This window comes from Heptranchias perlo, chromosome 1, assembly GCF_035084215.1.
Source record: "Heptranchias perlo isolate sHepPer1 chromosome 1, sHepPer1.hap1, whole genome shotgun sequence".
Lineage (NCBI taxonomy): Eukaryota > Metazoa > Chordata > Chondrichthyes > Hexanchiformes > Hexanchidae > Heptranchias > Heptranchias perlo.
Window position 1 is genome coordinate 52,889,311 of NC_090325.1, and position 20,764 is coordinate 52,910,074.

Consider the following 20,764-nt stretch of genomic DNA (forward strand, 5'->3'; position numbering starts at 1 on the left):
GTCCATGTCAGCGTTTAACCTCCACATGAGAAAATAGTTATAATCCTGTTTCCATATCCCTACAATCCCCTTTCCTTCATCCACCTATCCAATCTAAACTTAAATGTTGACTGTTTCTGTCTCAACTACCAATGCTGGAATTGAATTCCACAGCTTCACAACTCTCTGTGTAAAGAAGTTTCTTCTGCCTCTGTTCTAAATCTCTTACATTTAATCTTGTATCCATTGCCCCTCATTCTTGACCCCTCAAATACTGGAAACAGTCTGCTTCTATCTACCCTTTCCCATCTTTTCATAATGTTAAATGTTTCTATCATATTGCTCTTAAAATGCGTTCTTCTAAGAAAAGATACCACATTTTCCTCATTCCAGGCAGTATCCTAGTGAATCTGCATTATACCCTTCCTAAAACCTCAATAGTTTCCTAAAGTGTGAGCCCTATACTGAACGCAGTAGAATAATTCAGGTTGCTTAAAGTTTTATAATAGCTTATCGTTACCTCTTGGCTTTTATATTTTACCTTGTGATAAAGTCTAGAAGTTCATTAGGTTTTTTTTTACAGCCTTATCAACCTGAAGTGCTGCCTTTAATGTCCTGTGAACATGTATTCCCAAATCCCTCTGGTCTTCCATAGCACCACGCCCACTTCCATTTAGAATAAAATTACTGCTGTTTTTTCTTACTAAAATGTATCACCTCACACTTATTATTGACATTGAATTCCATCTACCACTTTTTAGTCCATTTTCCATCTTATCAATATCCCTTTGCAGCTTCCTTTGGTCTTCTAAAGAATTAACTACACTACCTATGTTGGTATTATCTGCAAATTACAGTGATCAAAGTATCTTTAGGTTTAGATTAGCTATGGAAAAGGACAAGGAGCAATCTAGAGTAAAAATACTTAATTGGAGGAGGGCCAATTCCAGTGGGTGAGAACGGATCTGGCCTGGGTAAATTGGAATCAAAGATTGGCAGGCAAAACTGTAATTGAACAATGGGCAGCCTTTAAAGAGGAGATGGTTCGGGTACAGTCTAGGTACATTCCCGTGAGGGGAAAAGGTACGGTAATCAAAGCAAGAGCTCCCTGGATGTCGAAAGAGATAGAGAGTAAGATGAAACAGAAAAAGGGGGAATATGACAAATGTCAGATTGAGAACCAGGCTGAATATAGAAGGTTCAGAGGGGAAATGAAAAAGGAAATAAGACGGGCAAAGCGACAATATCAGAATAGACTGACAACTAACATAAAAGGGAAACCAAAAGTCTAATCTAAGGGCATATAAATAGTAAACGGGTAGTAAGAGGAGGGGTGGGGCCGATTAGGGACCAAAAGGATAACCTACTCATGGAGGCAGAGGGCAAGGCTGAGGTACTAAATGAGTACTTTGCAGGAAGGAAGAAGGTGCTGCCAAAGTCACAGTAAAAGAGGAGGTAGTTCAGATATAGGGTGGGTTAAAAATTGAAAAAGAGGTGGTACTAGAAAGGTTAGCTGTATTTAAAGTAGATAAGTCACCCGGTCCGGATGGGATGCATCCTAGGTTGCTGACGGAAGTAAGGGTGGAAATTGTGGAGGTACTGGCCATAATCTTCCAATTATCCACAGATCTGGGGGTGGTGCCAGAGGACTGGAGAATTGCAAATGTTACTCCCTTGTTCAAAAAAGGGTGTAAGGATAAACCCAGCAACTACAGGCCAATCAGTTTAACCTCGGTGGTGGGGAAACTTTTAGAAACGATAATCCGGGACAAAACTAACAGTCCCTTGGACAAGTGGGGATTAATTAAGGACGGATTTGTTAAAGGCAAATCGTGTTTAACTAACTTGATTAAGTTTTTTGATGAGGTAACAGAGAGGGTTGATGAGGGCAATGCAGTTGATGTGGAGTATAAGGACATCCAAAAGGCGTTCGATAAAGTGCTACATAATAGGCTTGTCAGCAAAGTTGAAGCCCATGGAATAAAAGGGGCAGTGACAGCATGGATACGAAATTAGTTAAGTGACAGGAAACAGACAGCAGTGGTAAACAGATGTTTTTCGGAATGAAGGGAGGTATACAGTGGTGTTCCCCAGGCGTCGGTACTAGAACCATTGCTTTTCTTGATATATATTAATGACTTGGACTTTGGTGTACTGGGCACAATTTCAAAATTTGCAGATGACACAAAACTTGGAAGGGTAGAGAACAGTGAGGTGGATAGTGATAGACATCAGGAGGACATAGACGGCTGGTGGAATGGGCGGACACGTGGCAGATGAAATTTAACGCAGAAAAGTGTGAAGTGATACATTTTGGTAGGAAGAATGAGGAGAGGCAATATAAACTAAAGGGTACAATTCGAAAGGGGATGCGAGAACAGAGAGACCTGGGGTTATATGTGCACAGGTCACTGAAGGTGGCAGAGCAGGTTGAGAAAGTGGTTAAAAAAGCATATGGGATCCTAGTTTTATAAATAGAGGCATAGAGTACAAAAGCAAGGAGGTTATGATGAACCTTTGTAAAACACTGGTTCAACCACAACTGGAGTATTGTGTCCAATTCTGGGCACCGCACTTTAGGAAGGATGTGAAGGCCTTAGAGAGGCTGCAGAAAAGATTTACTAGAATGGTTCCAGGGATGAGGGACTTCAGTTACGTGAATAGACTGGAGAAGCTGGCGTTGTCCTCCTTAGAGCAGAGAAGGTTGAGAGGAGATTTGTTAGAGCTGTTCAAAATCATGAGGGGTCGAGACAAAGTAGGTAGAGAGAAAACTGTTCCCATTGGCGGAAGGGTCGAGAACCAGAGGACGCAAATTTAAGATGATTGGCAAAGGAACCAAAGGCGACATGGGGAAAAACTTTTTTACGCAGCGAGGTGTTATGATCTGGAATGCGCTGCCTGAAGGGGTGGTGGAGGCAGATTCAGTTGTGGCTTTCAAAAGGGAATTGGATAAATACTTAAAGGGAAAAAATTTGCAGGGCTACGGGGAAAGGGCAGGGGAGTGCAACTAGCTGGATTGTTCTTGCAGAGAGCCGGCATGGGCTCGACGGGCCGAATAGTCTCCTTCCGTGCTATAACAATTCTATGATTCTATGATTCTAAATTGTGACACCACTCTGGTCTTCCATAGTACCAAGCCTACTTCCATTCAGAGTGTAATTACTGCTGTTTCTTCTTTCTAAAATGTATCACCTCACACTTATTATTGACATTGAATTCCATCTGCCACTTTTTAGTCCAATTTCCATCTTATCAATGTCCCTTTGCAGCTTCCTTTGGTCTTCCAAAGAATTAACTACACTACCTATTTTGGTATTATCTGCAAATTGTGACACCACTCTTTCTAAAGCTATATCCAAATCATTGATATACACAGAGAACCAAAGTGGCCCCAGAATTGCACCCTGAGGCACATTACGAACCACTTCCAACCTTTCTGAAAAACTGCCTTTAACTCTTAATCTGTTTTCTCCCTTCTAACCAATTTTTAATCCAGTTTTTTTTTATCCTTTGCCGAAATGAGCCAGGATTAATTAAGTAATGAGCCAGGATTAATTAATAATGTCCTAGTTAAGGATCCCCTTGGAATGAGTGACCATAACATGGTTACATTCCATATCCAATTAGAGGGTGAGAAGGTTGGTTCTCAAACAAGCGTACTGAGCTTGAATAAAGGAGACTATGATGGTATGAGAGCGGAATTGATTAAAGTGGACTGGGAAAATAGATTAAAGGGTAAGACGGTACATGAGCAGTGGTGTTCATTTAAGGAGTTATTTTACAACTTTCAAAACAAATATATTCCACTGAGGAAAAAAGGGTGTAAAAGAAATGACAGCCATCTGTGGCTAAGTAAAGAAATTAAGGATAGTATCCGACTAAAAACAAGGACATATAAGGTAGCCAAACTTAGTGGGAGGATAGAAGATTGGGAAGTCTTCAAAAGACAGCAAAAAGTAACAAAAGGATTGATTAAGAAAGGGAAGATAGATTATGAAAATAAATTAGCAAAAAATATAAAAACAGATAGCAAGAGTTTCTACAGTTATATAAAAAGAAAAAGGGTGGCTAAGGCAAACGTAGGTCCTTTAGAGGATGAGACCGGGAAATTAATGGTGGGAAACATGGAGATGGCAAAGGTCCCGGCAGATTGGAAAACTGCCAATGTAACACCCTTATTTAAAAAGGGTAGTAGGCAGAAGGCTGGAAATTATAGACCAGTTAGCTTAACATCTGTGGTGGGTAAAACTTTGGAATCTATTATTAAGGAGACAGTAGCAGAACATTTGGATAAACATAATTTAATAGGACAAAGTCAGCATGGCTTTACAAAGGGGAAGTCATGTCTGACAAATTTGCTTGAGTTCTTTGAGGATATAACGTACAGGGTGGATAAAGGGGAACCAGTGGACGTAGTGTATTTGGACTTCCAGAAGGCATTCGACAAGGTGCCACATAAAAGATTATTGCTCAAGATAAAGAATCACTGGATTGGGGGTAATATTCTGGCATGAGTGGAGGATTGGTTATCTAACAGGAAGCAGAGAGTTGGGATAAATGGTACATTCTCGGACTGGCAACCTGTAGCCAGTGGTGTTCCGCAGGGGTCGGTGCTGGGTCCCCAACTCTTTACAATCTATATTAACGATTTGGAGGAGGGGACCGAGTGTAACATATCAAAGTTTGCAGATGATACAAAGATGGGAGGGAAAGTAGAGAGTGAGGAGGACATAAAAAACCTACAAGGGGATATAGACAGGCTGGGTGAGTGGGCAGAGATTTGGCAGATGCAATACAATATTGGAAAATGTGAGGTTATGCACTTTGGCAGGAAAAGTCAGAGAGCAAGTTATTATCTTGATGGCGAGAAACTGGAAAGTACTGCAGTACAAAGGGATCTGGGGGTCCTAGTGCAAGAAGATCAAAAAGTTAGTTTGCAGGTGCAGCAGGTGATCAAGAAGGCCAACGGAATGTTGGCTTTTATTGCTAGGGGGATAGAATATAAAAACAGGGAGGTATTGCTGCAGTTATATAAGGTATTGGTGAGACCGCACCTGGAATACTGCATACAGTTTTGGTCTCCATACTTAAGAAAAGACATACTTGCTCTCGAGGCAGTACAAAGAAGGTTCACTCGGTTAATCCCGGAGATGAGGGGGTGGACATATGAGGAGAGGTTGAGTAGATTGGGACTCTACTCATTGGAGTTCAGAAGAATGAGAGGCGATCTTATTGAAACATATAAGATTGTGAAGGGGCTTGATCGGGTGGATGCGGTAAGGATGTTCCCAAGGATGGGTGAAACTAGAACTAGGGGGCATAATCTTAGAATAAGGGGCTGCTCTTTCAAAACTGAGATGAGGAGAAACTTCTTCACCCAGAGGGTAGTAGGTCTGTGGAATTTGCTGCCCCAGGAAGCTGTGGAAGCTACATCATTAAATAAATTTAAAACAGAAATAGACAGTTTCCTAGAAGTAAAGGGAATTAGGGGTTACGAGGAGCGGGCAGGAAATTGGACATGAATTTAGATTTGAGGTTAGGATCAGTTCAGCCATGATCTTATTGAATGGCGGAGCAGGCTCGAGGGGCCGATTGGCCTACTCCTGCTCCTATTTCTTATGTTCTTATGTTCTTATTCCATCGCCCTTAATGTTCTCTAGTAATCTCCCATGTGGTACCTTATGAAAGCATTTCCTAAAGTCCTATACTCACTGTATTTCTCCATCTACTGTATCTGTTACCTCCTCAAATAATTCTATGGGGTTTGCCAAGCACGATTGTCCCCTTTGAAATGTGCGCTGGCCACTTCTAATTATTTTCTCTTTATCTAGATACATGTAAAATTTTCCTTACCACAGTTGTTAAGCTAACTAGTCTGTAATTACCTGGATAAGCTCTGTTTCCCTTTTTAAAAATGGGTATTACATTGGTCACTTTCCAGTCCTCCGGCACACATTCATGCTCAATAGAGCCCTGAAATATATATTATGAGGGCAATTTTAACTTAACCTGCCAGTCAGGAAACAGACGAATTCAGGTACAATACTAATTTTACACCCCATCCGATTTTACTCACCATTGAAGTCAATGGAGACTAATATTGGGCAAGGTGTAAAACCGGCCTTCCACCCAATCCCATGGGTTTCCTGCCCGGCGACTTAGGTTAAAATTGCTCCCTACAGAGCCTGGGCAATTTCCTCCCTCATATCCCTCAGGATCCTAGGATGTAGCCCGTCAGGCCTAGATGCGTTGGGGGTGATTTTAAACCCCAAGAACGGGTGGGTTGGGGGCAGGTGGGAGTTGAAAATAGTTGTTTTATGGGTAGCGACCACAACCTCTTGCTGGCATCAAGTGGCAGGACAGGGTTCCTAACAGTGATTTCCTCAAGTGCTGCAATACAACTGGAATTGAGGCCATGATCTAAAAGGTCCAGTTGCATTGGTCTGGGCATGTAATTTGCATGTCTGTTCATAGAATTCCCAAAGTCATCTGCTACGGTAAGCTGCAGCCTGAATATCGCATCCGAGGTGGGCAGATGAAACACTATAAAGACACACTGAAAGTCACCTCAAGATCTTGCAATATTCACCCCAACGCCATGGAAGACACAGCCCACCGACTGACTGCAATGTCAGCATGTCCGCCGGGTCGGATTGAATGAATTTGCGGCTGCAAGGTTGCGAGATCTGGCTGTCAATCACCTGTCACGCACAGCAACACATCTATCCTGGCTTTCACTGTGATATGTGCAGCTGTATATATGCGCCCATGATTGGGCTCTTCTCCCATCAATGCACCCACAACAACTGAGAATTATCCATCAATTCAATGGGAAACTCTATAAATATCCTTCTCTTTAGTAAAGACTGATGCAAAGTATTTATTAAATACTTTATTGATCATCATTTACAAATTTACAACCATCAACTCTCAGGAGTCGCACCTCACTTAAAAATTGCCTTTTTACTGTTATACTTGTAAAGTACTTCAGGAGAGGAGGAAGGATGAGAAGGTTCCCTGGTCTGTGGTGAGTTAATGATTTCAGTCTGTGCTGAGTTAGTTGAAAGTTGGCAGGCCATCTAGAATACTGAAATTGGTCTTGGTGCCATGTGCTAGAAAAGGAGTAAGAAGGTCAACAAGGCATCCCACATCTGATCGTGATCTAGTGACTCTTTCTGAAAAGTGAGTGTATGTGGATGTCAGGTGAGGATCGGATTGGGCTCTCTGTGTTGCTTTCTACAATCAATTGGTCTAGTAACACTTACTATCTGGGTCTACGAAGAATGTTCACTAGAAACATGAGGAGGAATGAGATTTTTTTAAAATCTTGATTCTGTCACAAACTGTGTAGGCATCAGAAATGTTTTGCATTGTAGGTTTTATTTTGTAATCTCAAATTTAGCTTGTTCTAAGTGACAAATGCTGACCATTAACAAACTGTATAAAGATTTTGACTAATACTCTTGTGGTTTAACTTAAAAAATCTGAACACCGTGAGTAATGGCAGGTGGTGCAATTTAATATCCTTTGACTTTTTCTTCAATTCTTATTCTAGCGAATTGTAGCTCCTTTAGATCAACATGAAGAAAAAACCATGTCGCATGCTATAGCATTCAAGAATGGACATAAAGGTCTTCTCACCACTGATTACTTGTCAAAAATATCTGACATAACCACATATCAAGAATCATACCCTCCCAAGGGAATTAGAGAACGGCAAAAAGGTAACCATCAGTTGGAAAAAGAAATAGGTTTTCATAACACTCATTCTCACTGCATACATTTCTTTTCTAACTTACGTAGATAGTTGTTACCTACAAAACTTGGCTGGGTTACTGTGTTATGGGCTGAGCATTCATTTAAATTTAAGCTACTGAATATTTTTTACATCTTAGTAAATCGAATAAAAAAAAAGAAATCCATTCTTTCAAAGATAGCCATTTGGTTTCTGTCCTCTACACTTTATAAAGGTAGCTGAGAAGGGCTTAGGTTCAATTCCTAGCTTGTGCTGAGTTATCCAATTGTAGCCAATGAAGTTGTGGGGCTGTTGCAATTTGGCTTCAGCAGTCCTGGCCAAAGGAAGAGGAAAAAATTGGTCAGGAATCCTAATTGTTTTTTGTGATCTCTGCTGGAACATGTTAGTGACATTCCAAGGTCAGTTTTATTGACGTCATAGGACCCCGATTTAAATACCTAAATTAGCTGTGCGCTTGCGGCCACCTGTTCCCCAGAAAAATGGCGACGGCCACTGTAATGGGAGGAACAGGCTTTGCCCCCCCGCCTTATTTCTCTAACCTGCTTCAGCCCTATCGCCCTCCCAGAACTCTTCTCCGACACTGGCCTCTTGTGCAACCCTCCCACCCTTTGCAGATAAGCAGAAAAATTCACTAACAAAGAATATAACACATAAAATGGATCTCATCATGCCCATGCCATGATGAGATCCATTTTATGTGTTTGGAATTAAAAGTTTTCAATTGAAATATAGCATCTCACTACACAGTTGGAAGCATAATTTTGAATGCTACAAGCTTTGTATTTATTGATGAATAATAAATTGGTTTAAGTGTTCTTTTGTAAAGTGTACAATCCAGAGTACATTTTATGAATGCATGCCATTAAATTAATTATAATTAAAATTAATTACACAAAGCAAGCTCCGAGTGGGTGAGTCTTCACGTGAGGAATATACATTTGTAAAGTTTACCCTTTTATGTCTTTATATTGTAACTATAGAAAGTGACATGTTGTGGCAAGCAATTTATAAAAATGCTCAAATATGCTCAGAAACTGGCATTTTCGCTACCTCTGGGACTTTTAATGCAAAATATGGGCAGCCAATCACTACAACATTCAATAAGTGTAGAAATTGTTTGTGAGACATTGCAGTGCATTGCAATCATGAATGTGCAAATACATGTGTATGTAGTGTATATTTGTGGGTTACTGAATAGAAGGGAGAAGCAATAATGTGTGTGGTGGGGGAAAAAGTTGATTAATTTTGAGTGCTGCATAGTCTCATTTGCACACATGTGAAATTAATTTTTATAGCTACCACCGGCTAATGTTGCTGTCCAGTAGCCAATAAACAATGCAACATAAGAATTTAAGTAATAGGAAAAGATCATGAAGCTTAACTGACCTATTCCTTTTTCATAGTTTTCACTCTCAGTCTCTACCTTCTTACCATATCCTTCAATCCTGTCTTTAGAAGCTAATCTAATTGCCTCTTGAAGGCATTTTTACTGGCCTCTCCTACTAACTTATTCCACAAGTTAAGTATGACAAAAAGTCCCACCTGACTTCATCGTTTTTAACTTTCATGATATTTGGTCCTTCTATTTCAACCCTTGACTACAGTGAATAATTTATATGGATCAATTTTGTCAACTTTTTTGATATTCTTAAACGATTAATTAGACTGCAATAAATATTCTATCATACACAGTTAATAACAGTGGTAATGTATAAATGGTGCTAAAATTAACCTGGCATGTATATATGGTTGAGCTAGATGTGTAATCTCCTTTTGTTTTTTGTACAGGAATAAAGAAACAACTTATTGAAAAGTACCTGAATCACAAGATATGGTAATTACAGTGGTGGATGTGGGGAGCAGCTGCGGAGGGAAGAATTTGATTTATGTGACATATTAAAATCGATTTTGTTCCTTATGCTGAGCAAAAATAGCTTCTCTTTCTAGCTATATTGCACCCCAAAATTTCTGTCAAATTTCATGTTGATTCTTTCCCGTCCTTAAATTGCTAATATCTTTACCAGATTCAAGATTGTCTTACAAGGGGCTTCATTTCCCTCTTTGTGCAAAAAGAGGTTAATAACTTTCTTTATCATTGCTTTTTACATGCTAACAAAATGGCAGGTCTACTTGGTTTTTAAATGGACAATTTTAGCCTTTGCAATTCTGGTTATGGTCATTACAAGAAAGGTTAATCAATAAACATTTGTAATTTTGAGAAACTTAACTTTTTTTTATTCATTCTCGGAATGGGGGTGTCGCTGGCAAGGCCAGCATTTATTGACCATCCCTAGTTACCTTGAGAAGGTGATGGTGGGCATCTTCTTGTGCTCATATTGTGTCCAGTTCTGGGCACCACACTTTAGGAAGGATGTGAAGATCCTAGAGAGGGTGCAGAAGAGATTTACTAGAATGATTCCAAGGATGAGGGACTTTAGTTACGTGGATAGACTGGACAAGCTGGGGTTGTTCTCCTTGGAACAGAGACGTTTGCAAGGAGATTTGATAGAGGTATTCAAAATTATGAAGGGTCTAGACAGAGTAGATAGAGAGAAACTGTTCCCTCTGGCGGAAGGGTCAAGAACCAGAGGACATAGGTTTAAGGTGACTGGCAAAAGAACCAAAAGTGATATGAGGAAAAACTTTTTTACACAGTGAGTGGTTAGGATCTGAAATGCACTGCCCGAGGGAGTGGTAGAGGCAGATTCAATCATGTCCTTCAACAGGGAACTGGATAAGTACTTGAAAAGAAAAAATGTGCAGGTCTATGGGGATAAGGCAGGGCATTGGGACTAGCTGGATTGCTCGATGGGCCGAATGGCCTCCTTCCGTGCTGTAACCTTCTATGATTCTATGATTCTATTGATTCTTTAACCACTGCAATCCACATGGTATTCCTTGTAGCAGTTTGATACAACTGAGTGGCTTGCTAGGCCACCAGAGGGTAGTTAAGAGTCAACCACATTGGCATGGGGCTGGAGTCACTTATAGGCCAGACTGGGTAAAGTCAGTAGGTTTCCTTCCATAAAGAACATTAGTGAATCATTTGGATTTTATGAGGATCCAGCTTCATAGTCACTTTAACTGATACCAACTTTTTATTTCCAGCTTTTTTTTTAACCTGGTGTAAGTAATGAAGAATTTTGGTAATCAAGCTGTGGAGAATGAAAACTGAGAAAATTCCAATTCACCCATAAGTCCTGTATGTAGATAAAACCGCTTTTTTTCCCAAATGTATAGGATGGTAATATATTGCCTTCTCTTTAAACTTGTGCAGTCAGTTCAGTGCTTTAAAGCAACTAGAAGTAAGTATTCCAGTTAAAACACAGAAGAGAGTTAATTTTTTACTTTTTTTTATTCATTCATGGGATGTTGGCATCGCTGACGAGGTCAGCATTTATTGCCCATCCCTAATTGCCCTTGAGAAGGTGGTAGTGAGCTGCCTTCTTCAATTGCTGCACCCCATGTGGTGAAGGTTCTTCTACAGTACTGTTAGGTAGGGAGTTCCAGGAATTTGACCTACCAACGATGAAGGAACAGCGATATATTTCTAAGTCAGGATGATGTGTGACTTAGAGGGAAACGTGCAGGTAGAGGTGTTCCCATGCACCTGCTGCCCTTGTCCTTCAAGGTGGCAGAAGGCGCGGATTTTGGAGGTACTGTCAAAGAAGCCTTGGCGAGTTGCGGCAGTGCATCTCGTAGATGGTACACACTGCAGCCATGGTGCGCGGTGGTGAAGGGAGTGAATGTTTAGGGTGGTGGATGGGGTGCCAATCAAGTGAACTGCTTTGTCCTGGATGGTGTCGAGCTTCTTGAGTGATGTTGGAGCTGCACTCATCCAGGCAAGTGGAGAGTATTCCATCACATTCCTGACTTGTGCCTTGTAGATGGTGGAAAGGCTTTGGGGAGTCAGGAGGTGAGTCATTCACCACAGACCACCCAGTCTCTGACCTCTTGTAGCCACAGTATTTATATGGCTGGTCCAGTTTAGTTTCTGGTCAATCGTGATCCCCGGGATGTTGATGGTGGAGTATTTGGCGATGGTAATGCCGTTGAATGTCAAGGGGAGATGGTTAGACTCTCTCTTGTTGGAGATGGTCATTGTCTGGCGCAAATGTTATTTGCCATTTATCAGCCCAGGCCTGGATGTTGTCCAGGCCTTGCTGCATGTAGGCACAGACTGCTTCATTATCTGAGCGGTGCGAATGCAACTGAACACTGTGCAATCATCAGCAAACATCCCCACTTCTGACCTTATGATGGAGGGAAGGTCATTGATGAAGCAACTGAAGGTGGTTGGGCTTAGGACACTGCCCTGTGGAACTCCTGTAGCGATGTCCTGGGGCTGAGATAGGAACGTAGGAACAGGAGTAGGCCATTCAGCCCCTCATGCCTGCTCCGCCATTTGATAAGATGATGGCTGATCTGTGATCTAACTCCATACACCTGCCTTTGGCTCATATCCCTTAATACCTTTGGTTGCCAAAAAGCTATCTATCTCAGATTTAAATTTAGCAATTGAGCTAGTATCAATTGCCGTTTGCGGAAGGGAGTTCCAAACTTCTACAACCCTTTGTGTGTAGAAATGTTTTCTAATCTCACTCCTGAAAGGTCTGGCTCTACTTTTTAGAGTGTGCCTCCTACTCCTAAAATCCCCAACCAACAGAAATAGTTCCTCTCTATCCACCCTATCTGTTCCCCTTAATATCTTATAAACTTCGATCAGATCACCCCTTAACCTTCGAAACTCGAGAGAATACAACCCCAATTTGTGTAATCTCTCCTTGTAACTTAACCCTTGAAGTCCGGGTATCATTCTAGTAAACCTACGCTGCACTCCCTCCAAGGCCAATATGTCCTTCTGAAGGTGCGGTGCCCAGAACTGCTCACAGTACTCCAGGTGCGGTCTAACTAGGGTTTTGTATAGCTGCAGCATAACTTCTGCCCCCTTGTACTCCAGTCATCTAGATATAAAGGCTAGCATTCCATTTGCCTTATTGATTATTTTCTGCAGCTGCTCAAGACATTTCAGTGATCTGTGTACCTGAACCCCTAAGTCCCTTTGGACAACGCTTCAGCCTTGGACAGGTAATTGGCCTTCAACAACCACTACCATCTTCCTTTGTGCTAGGTATGACTTCAGTCACTGGAGAGTTTTCCCCCTGATTTCAATTGACTTCAATTTTACTAGGGCTCCTTGGTGCCACACTTGGTCAAATGCTGCCTTGATGTCAAGGGCAGTCACTCTGACCTCACCTCTGGAATTCAGCTCTTTTGTCCATGTTTGGACCAAGGCTGTAATGAGGTCTGAAGCCAAGTGATCCTGGCAGAACCCAAACTGAGCATTGGTGAGCAGTTTATTGGTGAGTAAGTGCTGCTTCATAGCACTGTCGACGACACCTTCCATCACTTTGCTGATGATTGAGAGTAAACTGATCGGGTAGTAATTGGCCGGATTGGATTTGTCCTGCTTTTTGTGGACAGGACATACCTGGGCAATTTTCCACATTGTCGGGCAGATGCCAGTGCTGTAGCTGTACTAGAACAGCTTTGCTAGAGACATGGCTAGTTCTGGAGCACAAGTCCTCAGCACTACAGCCAGGATGTTGTCGAGGCCCATAGCCTTTGCTGTATCCAGTGCACTCAGCAATTTCTTGATATCACGTGGAATGAATCAAATTGGCTGAAGACTGGCTTCTGTGATGGTGGGGATCTCGGGAGGAGGCCGACATGGATCATCCACTTGACACTTCTGGCTGAAGATGGTTGAAAACGCTTCAGCCTTGTTTTCTGCACTCACGTGCTAAGCTCCGCCATCCTTGAGGATGGGGATGTTCATGGAGCTTCCTCCTTCGGTTAGTTGTTTAATTGTCCACTACCATTCATGACTGGATGTGGCAGGTCTGCAGAGCTTTGATCTGATCCGTTGGTTGTAGGATTGCTTAGCTCTGTCTATAGCATGTTGCTTCCACTGTTAAGCATGCATGTAGTTGTATGTTGTAGCTTCAGCAGGTTGGCACCTCATTTTTAGGTACGCCTGGTGCAGCTCCTGGCATGCTCTTTTACACTCCTCATTGAACCAGAGTTGATCCCCTGGCTTGTTGGTAATGGTAGAGTGAGGGATATGCCAGGCCATGAGGTTACAGATTGTAGGTGGAATACAATTCTGCTGCTGCTGATGGTCCACAGCGCCTCATGGATGTCCAGTTTTGAGCTGCTAGATCTGTTCTGAATCTATCCCATTTAGCACAGTGGTAGTGCCACACAACATGGTGGACGGTATCCTCAGTGTGAAGATAGAACTTTGTCTCCACAAGGACTGTGCGGTGGTCACTCCTACCAAGACTGTTATGGACAGATTTAGTGTAGGGTAGCATAACGGTTATGTTACTGGACTAGTAGTTCAGAGGCCTGGACTAATAATCTGTAGTCATGAGTTCAAATCCTGCCATGGCAGCTGGGGAATTTAAATTCAGTTAATTAATTTTTTTTAAAAATCTGGAATTTAAAAAAAGCTAGTATCAGTAATGATGACTATAAAACTACCAGATTGTCATAAAAACCCATCTGGTTCACCAGTCTCCTTTAGGGAAGGAAACCTGCTGTCCTTACCCGACAGCAATGTGGTTGATTCTTAACTGCCCTCTGAAATGGCCTTGCGAGCCACTCAGTTGTACAATCCCACTACAAAAAGTCATAATAAGAATAAAACCGGACAGACCACCCGGCATCGGACCACTAGGCACCGGACACGATAAAGGCAAAGGCAAACCAAGCCCAGACGACCCTGCAAAATCCTTCTCACTAACATCTGGGGACTTGTGCCAAAATTGCAAGAGCTGTCCCACAGACTAGTCAAGCAACAGCCTGACATAGCCATACTCACAGAATCATACCTTTCAGCCAATGTCCCAGACTCTTCCATCACCATCCCTGGGTATGTCCTGTCCCACCGGCAGGACAGACCGACCAGAGGTGGTGGTACAGTGATATACAGTCAGGGGGAGTGGCTCTGGGAGTCCTCAACATTGACTTCGGACCCCATGAAATCTCATGGCATCAGGTTAAATATGGGCAAGGAAAACTCCTGCTGATTACCACCTACCGCCTTCCGTCAGCTGATGAATCAGTCCTCCTCCATGTTGAGCATCACTTGGAGGAAGCACTGAGGGTAGCAAGGGCACAGAATGTACACAGGGTGGGGGATTTCAATGTCCATCACCAAGAGTGGCTCGGTAGCACCACTACTGACCGAGCTGGCTGAGCCTTGATGGATATAGCTGCCAGACTGGGCCTGCAACAGGTGGTGAGAGAACCAACACAAGGGAAAAACCTACTTGACCTCGTCCTCACCAATCTACCTGTCGCAGATGCATCTGGATCGATACTACTCATCTTAATTTGAATTATCTAATAATTCAAACTTTTTGAGCACCGAATGCCCACTTTGCTGTGTTATTTACATTGCTTAATTTAAATTATTGAATAATTCAAATTTTTAATGCTAAAAATGACTGAATTACCAGGAGTACACTCTAAACTGAAGCTAAATAGGTTACGAAGAAAGGGAACATGTGTCTTTTCATAGACTGGGAACCACCCTCTCCCCAAAAAAAACTAGTTTTTTTACTTCTCCTTCAACAGTAATATACTTTTATATATATTTATGCCTCTGAGATTTTTTTTCTAAATATACAATTTAAAAAAAATATTGTCTTATGAAAAAAACCTCACCCACTCAAATACACTGTTAGAAATATGACCAAGATAATGAAACATTTAGCTTAATTTTAGTCTGTGAAGGGCATTTTATGGATTAGTTATATACATAAATATTTTTTACTGTGAATGAATTCTCCTTTTAAATCAAAGATTTAATTTGTAGGCATTCATTAATAACCATAGCCCATACATTATTGTTTACAATATTAGATTCCAGCCACTTAATGTATGACATTTCTTTGTCCATTGTTTTAATCCATTAATCCAGCTGGTAATCCATTTAAAATGAATGGTTTAACACCTCTGTTAAAACAGCAGACAAAAGAATGTCACATAAACAATGATATTTCTGAATTTCTTGAAAGCTGCAGTTGCCGTCTGCGTGAGCTATGTGTTAAAGAGTCTCCTTCTTTTCACAAGTGTATATTAAGATCCACAACAAACTCAATCACAGGTGTTCTGTGCTTTAGGTTCTTGTTAAATCAATTTGAACATTTCCAGATTCAATTACTTAAATCATACATCAAATTTACTACAAATTCTGGCCATCCCTGATTAATGTTTGCTGGAGGGGTTGCTGCCACAGAGGAACAATACGACATGCATCGTGGTCTGACCACCCAAAACCACCCTCTGAGGCCCTCAGACTCTTCTAGACTCAACTGTGTTTTCTTGACCTCCAGCTTCTTGTGGGCTAACAAGGTTCCCACCACTTGCAACAAGGAGATTCATTCTGCTATTGTGGCACAACATACTCAAACCCTATAGTAAACATGTGGGCACAATAACTTTGAGATATATGGTACTCTGACCAAATGTTCTACTAGATCAGTATTTACAGTCGAAAAAGAGGATAGCATGCCGGAAATCCCAAGAAAACTTATATTGAATCGGGGACAGGGACTCGATAAAATTAACATAAGTAAAGCAACAGTAATGAAGAAAATAATAGCACTAAAGAGTGACAAATCCCCAGGACCAGATGGTTTCCATCCCAGGGTTTTAAAGGAAGTAGGTGAGCACATTGCGGATGCCCTAACTATAATCTTCAAAGTTCTCTAGATTCAGGAACTGTCCCTCTAGATTGGAAAATTGCACATATCACTCCGCTTTTTAAGAAAGGAGAGAGAGGGAAACTGGGGAATTATAGACCAGTTAGCCTAACATCTGTTGTGGGGAAAATGCTGGAGTCTATAATTAAGGATAGGGTGACTGAACACCTCGAGAATTTTCAGTTAATCAGAGAGAGCCAGCATGGATTTGTGAAAGGTAGGTCGTGCCTGACAAACCTGATTGAATTTTTTGAAGAGGTGACTAAAGTAGTGGACAGGGGAATGTCAATGGATTTTATTTATATGGACTTCCAGAAGGCATTTGATAAGATCCGACATAAGAGACTGTTAGCTAAGATAGAAGCCCATGGAATCCAGGGAAAAGTACGGACTTGGTTAGGAAGTTGGCTGAGCGAAAGGCGACAGAGAGTAGGGATAATGGGAAGGTACTCACATTGGCAGGATGTGACTAGTGGAGTCCCGCAGGGATCTGTCTTGGGGCCTCAATTATTCACAATATTTATTAACGACTTAGATGAAGGCATAGAAAGTCTCATATCTAAGTTTGCCGATGACACAAAGATTGGTGGCATTGTAAGCAGTGTAGATGAAAACATAAAATTACAGAGCGATATTGATAGATTAGGTGAATGGGCAAAATTGTGGCAAATGGAATTCAATGTAGACAAATGTGAGGTCATCCACTTTGGATCAAAAAAGGATAGAACAGGGTACTTTCTAAATGGTAAAAAGTTAAAAACAGTGGATGTCCAAAGGGACTTAGGGGTTCAGGTACATAGATCATTGAAGTGTCATGAACAGGTGCAGAAAATAATCTAGAAGGCAAATGGAATGTTGGCCTTTATATCTCGAGGACTGGAGTACAAGGGGGCAGAAGTTATGCTGCAGCTATACAAAACCCTGGTTAGACCGCACCTGGAGTACTGTGAGCAGTTCTGGGCACCACACCTTCGGAAGGACATATTGGCCTTGGAGGGAGTGCAGCGTAGGTTTACTAGAATGATATCCGGACTTCAAGGGTTAAGTTACGAGGCGAGATTACACAAATTGGGGTTGTATTCTCTAGAGTTTCGAAGGTTAAGGGGTGATCTGATCGAAGTTTATAGATATTAAGGGGAACAGATAGGGTGGATAGAGAGAAACTATTTCCGCTGGTTGGGGATTTTAGGAGTAGGGGGCACAGTCTAAAAATTAGAGCCAGACCTTTCAGGAGCGAGATTAGAAAACATTTCTACATACAAAGGGTGGTAGAAGTTTGGAACTCTCTTCCGCAAACGGCAATTGATACTAGCTCAATTGCTGAATTTAAATCTGAGATAGATAGCTTTTTGGCAACCAAAGGTATTAAGGGATATGGGCCAAAGGCAGGTATATGGAGTTAGATCACAGATCAGCCATGATCTTATCAAATGGCGGAGCAGGCACGAGGGGCTGAATGGCCTACTCCTGTTCCTATGTTCCTATCTCCATAGACAAAGGAAAGCACCAGGCAGTTTGGCCCCACCCCAACTGACCTTATCAATCCTCCCCAACAACCAGAAAAGGGTAGAATCTAGTTTTATAGCTGCAGTCTTTAACACAGATATCACACACACAAAAGTGTGTTGCTTTGATCTTTTTTCTTTACCATGGCACTTGGAACATTTTAGAAAATAAGGATTTATCAAATTATGAACAAATGCAGCTTTTCTAACCAGGTGTGAATCTGTGATTCACTCCAAGTTGACTGATCCACTGACTGGCTGGCACACTGCTCCTTTCAACTGTGAAACATGAAATGAGTCTTTTCTGTTCTTTCTTCTTTTTCTTTAGTGTTAAAGTATCAGCATTCCTTTTCTGGAAATAATTTTTAGATCATTATTGAAAACTATTAAAAATGGAAACCATCACCGTCTTGAATTCTAGCGATTTGTTTTATCCTGATCGGGTTTCATTCAAAATGTTGTTTACATTTTATTGTAGTAACTTACTCACTGTTGGCCTCATTTCTAAATCCAACCAAGTACCCAGCATATGACTGGCTGCTCATTACAGATTTCTGAAATTAGCCGGAAAATTGAAACTTAAAAGACTTCTTTGTGTTGGTTGAAATAATAGTGGAAGTTTAGTTTGGGTTTTATTACTGTTACACCATATTCTGTAGGTGAGTAAAGTTGCTTTCAAAAAGCTAGCTTGGAAATATTAACCATAATGCACATCCGCTTTTGTTAAACTCCTTTTGGTGTATTGCTTCCTCTGACACAAATAACTGGTGTGCCACACTTTAGATATGATGTGGAGATGCCGGTGATGGACTGGGGTTGACAATTGTAAACAATTTTACAACACCAAGTTATAGTCCAGCAATTTTATTTTAAATTCACAAGCTTTCGGAGGCTTCCTCCTTCCTCAGGTGAACGTTGTTGGAAATGAAATCCTCGTGAGGTTGTCACGCAAGCCCACGGACAACCTCACGATGCTCCACTTTTCCAGCTTCCACCCTAACCACGTCAAAGAGGCCATCCCCTATGGACAGGCCCTGCGAATACACAGGGTCTGCTCAGACGAGGAGGAACACGATGGACACCTACAGACGCTGAAAGACGCCCTAGTAAGAACGGGATATGACGCTCGACTCATCGATCGACAGTTCCGATGGGCCACAGCAAAAAATCGCATAGACCTCCTCAGGAGACTAACACGGGACGCAACCAACAGAGTACCCTTTGTCGTCCAGTACTTCCCCGGAGCGGAGAAACTACGCCATGTTCTCCGCAGCCTTCAACATGTCATCAATGACGACGATCACCTCGCTATGGCCATCCCCACACCTCCACTACTCGCCTTTAAACAGCCACCCAACCTCAAACAGACCATCGTTCGCAGCAAATTACCTAGCTTTCAAGAGAACAGCGTCCACGACACCACACAACCCTGCCACGGTAACCTCTGCAAGACATGCCAGATCATCGACACAGATACCACCATCACACGAGAGGACACCACCCACCAGGTGCATGGTTCATACTCCTGTGACTCAGCCAACGTTGTCTACCTCATACGTTGCAGGAAAGGATGCCCCAGAGCATGGTACATTGGCGAGACCATGCAGACGCTGCGACAACGGATGAACGGACACCGCGCAACAATCACCAAACAGGAGGGTTCCCTCCCAGTCGGGGAACACTTCAGCAGTCAAGGACATTCAGCCACCGACCTTCGGGTAAGCGTACTCCAAGGCGGCCTTCGAGACACACGACAACGCAAAATCGTCGAGCAGAAATTGATAGTCAAGTTCCGCACCCATGAGGACGGCCTCAACCGGGATCTTGGGTTCATGTCACGCTACACGTTACCCCACCAGCGAACAAATGTTATCTGTTTTTAATATAACGGGTCAGTTGCTGTCTTTTCTATGTTTCAACATCTCCATCTCTCTTTTTTTTTTGGTGATTTGTATATTCGGAGACCTTGCAGGTAACACCTGTCTATCTGCACACTGATTGCCTTGGCAACGGGCAGTTGAAAAAACTGTCTGTAATCACCAAGCATTGTTCTGTGATTTATAAATGCGATTTCATTTCGAGGATTTCATTTCCAACAATGTTCACCTGAGGAAGGAGGAAGCCTCCGAAAGCTTGTGAATTTAAAATAAAATTGCTGGACTATAACTTGGTGTTGTAAAATTGTTTACACTTTCGATAGTTTAATTGAATTACATTTCCTCAGCTTATTATGGAACTTGACTTTTACAGACAGATCCCAACCCAGCTGTTTTGTTTTATCTGGCGTCTGTTGTCATGTGTAAACCTTATGTGGCATATGAGAATTTTGGAGGCCTCTTGCTTCCCCGCTTCAATTCTTTGTGCTTTTCCATGCAATGGTGGTGGTAGACATGCAACAAACTCAATGGTTGATGCAATGCTAAGTGAACTCTATGCTAACACCCTTTTCTTGTACCTCTTTGTTCATGTTTCAGCAAGGAAGTATTTGATGAACACAATGCTATCTTTGCAATTGCACCGATGGAATCACTGTCCGTAACAGGACGTGACTTCAGAATGGAAGGCTTTAAATCTGTTCCATCTCCTCCTACTATGGTAAGCATCTGAGCATAAGACACTGATTATTTAGCTTCATGCCTCAATACCAGGTACAAATAAACTGAAGAAAGTCCAGTCATCCAAACATGGAAAAGACAGAACAGTCTAGCCATTTGGCACAGCACTATTTGAAATGCATGTGTGTAATGTGG

At 41.9% G+C, this 20,764-nt stretch overlaps 1 protein-coding gene across 1 annotated transcript in view; it reads left to right on the top strand.

The window, feature by feature from the left end:
• Positions 1–20,764, top strand: part of spag8 (sperm associated antigen 8) — a 40,519-nt gene that overhangs the window by 13,784 nt on the left and 5,971 nt on the right. Inside the window, exons 2-4 of the mRNA XM_067994220.1 lie at positions 7,535–7,703; positions 9,524–9,569; positions 20,489–20,609. Coding sequence (XP_067850321.1) covers positions 7,535–7,703; positions 9,524–9,569; positions 20,489–20,609 — 336 coding nt within the window. The remainder of the gene's footprint in view (positions 1–7,534; positions 7,704–9,523; positions 9,570–20,488; positions 20,610–20,764) is intronic.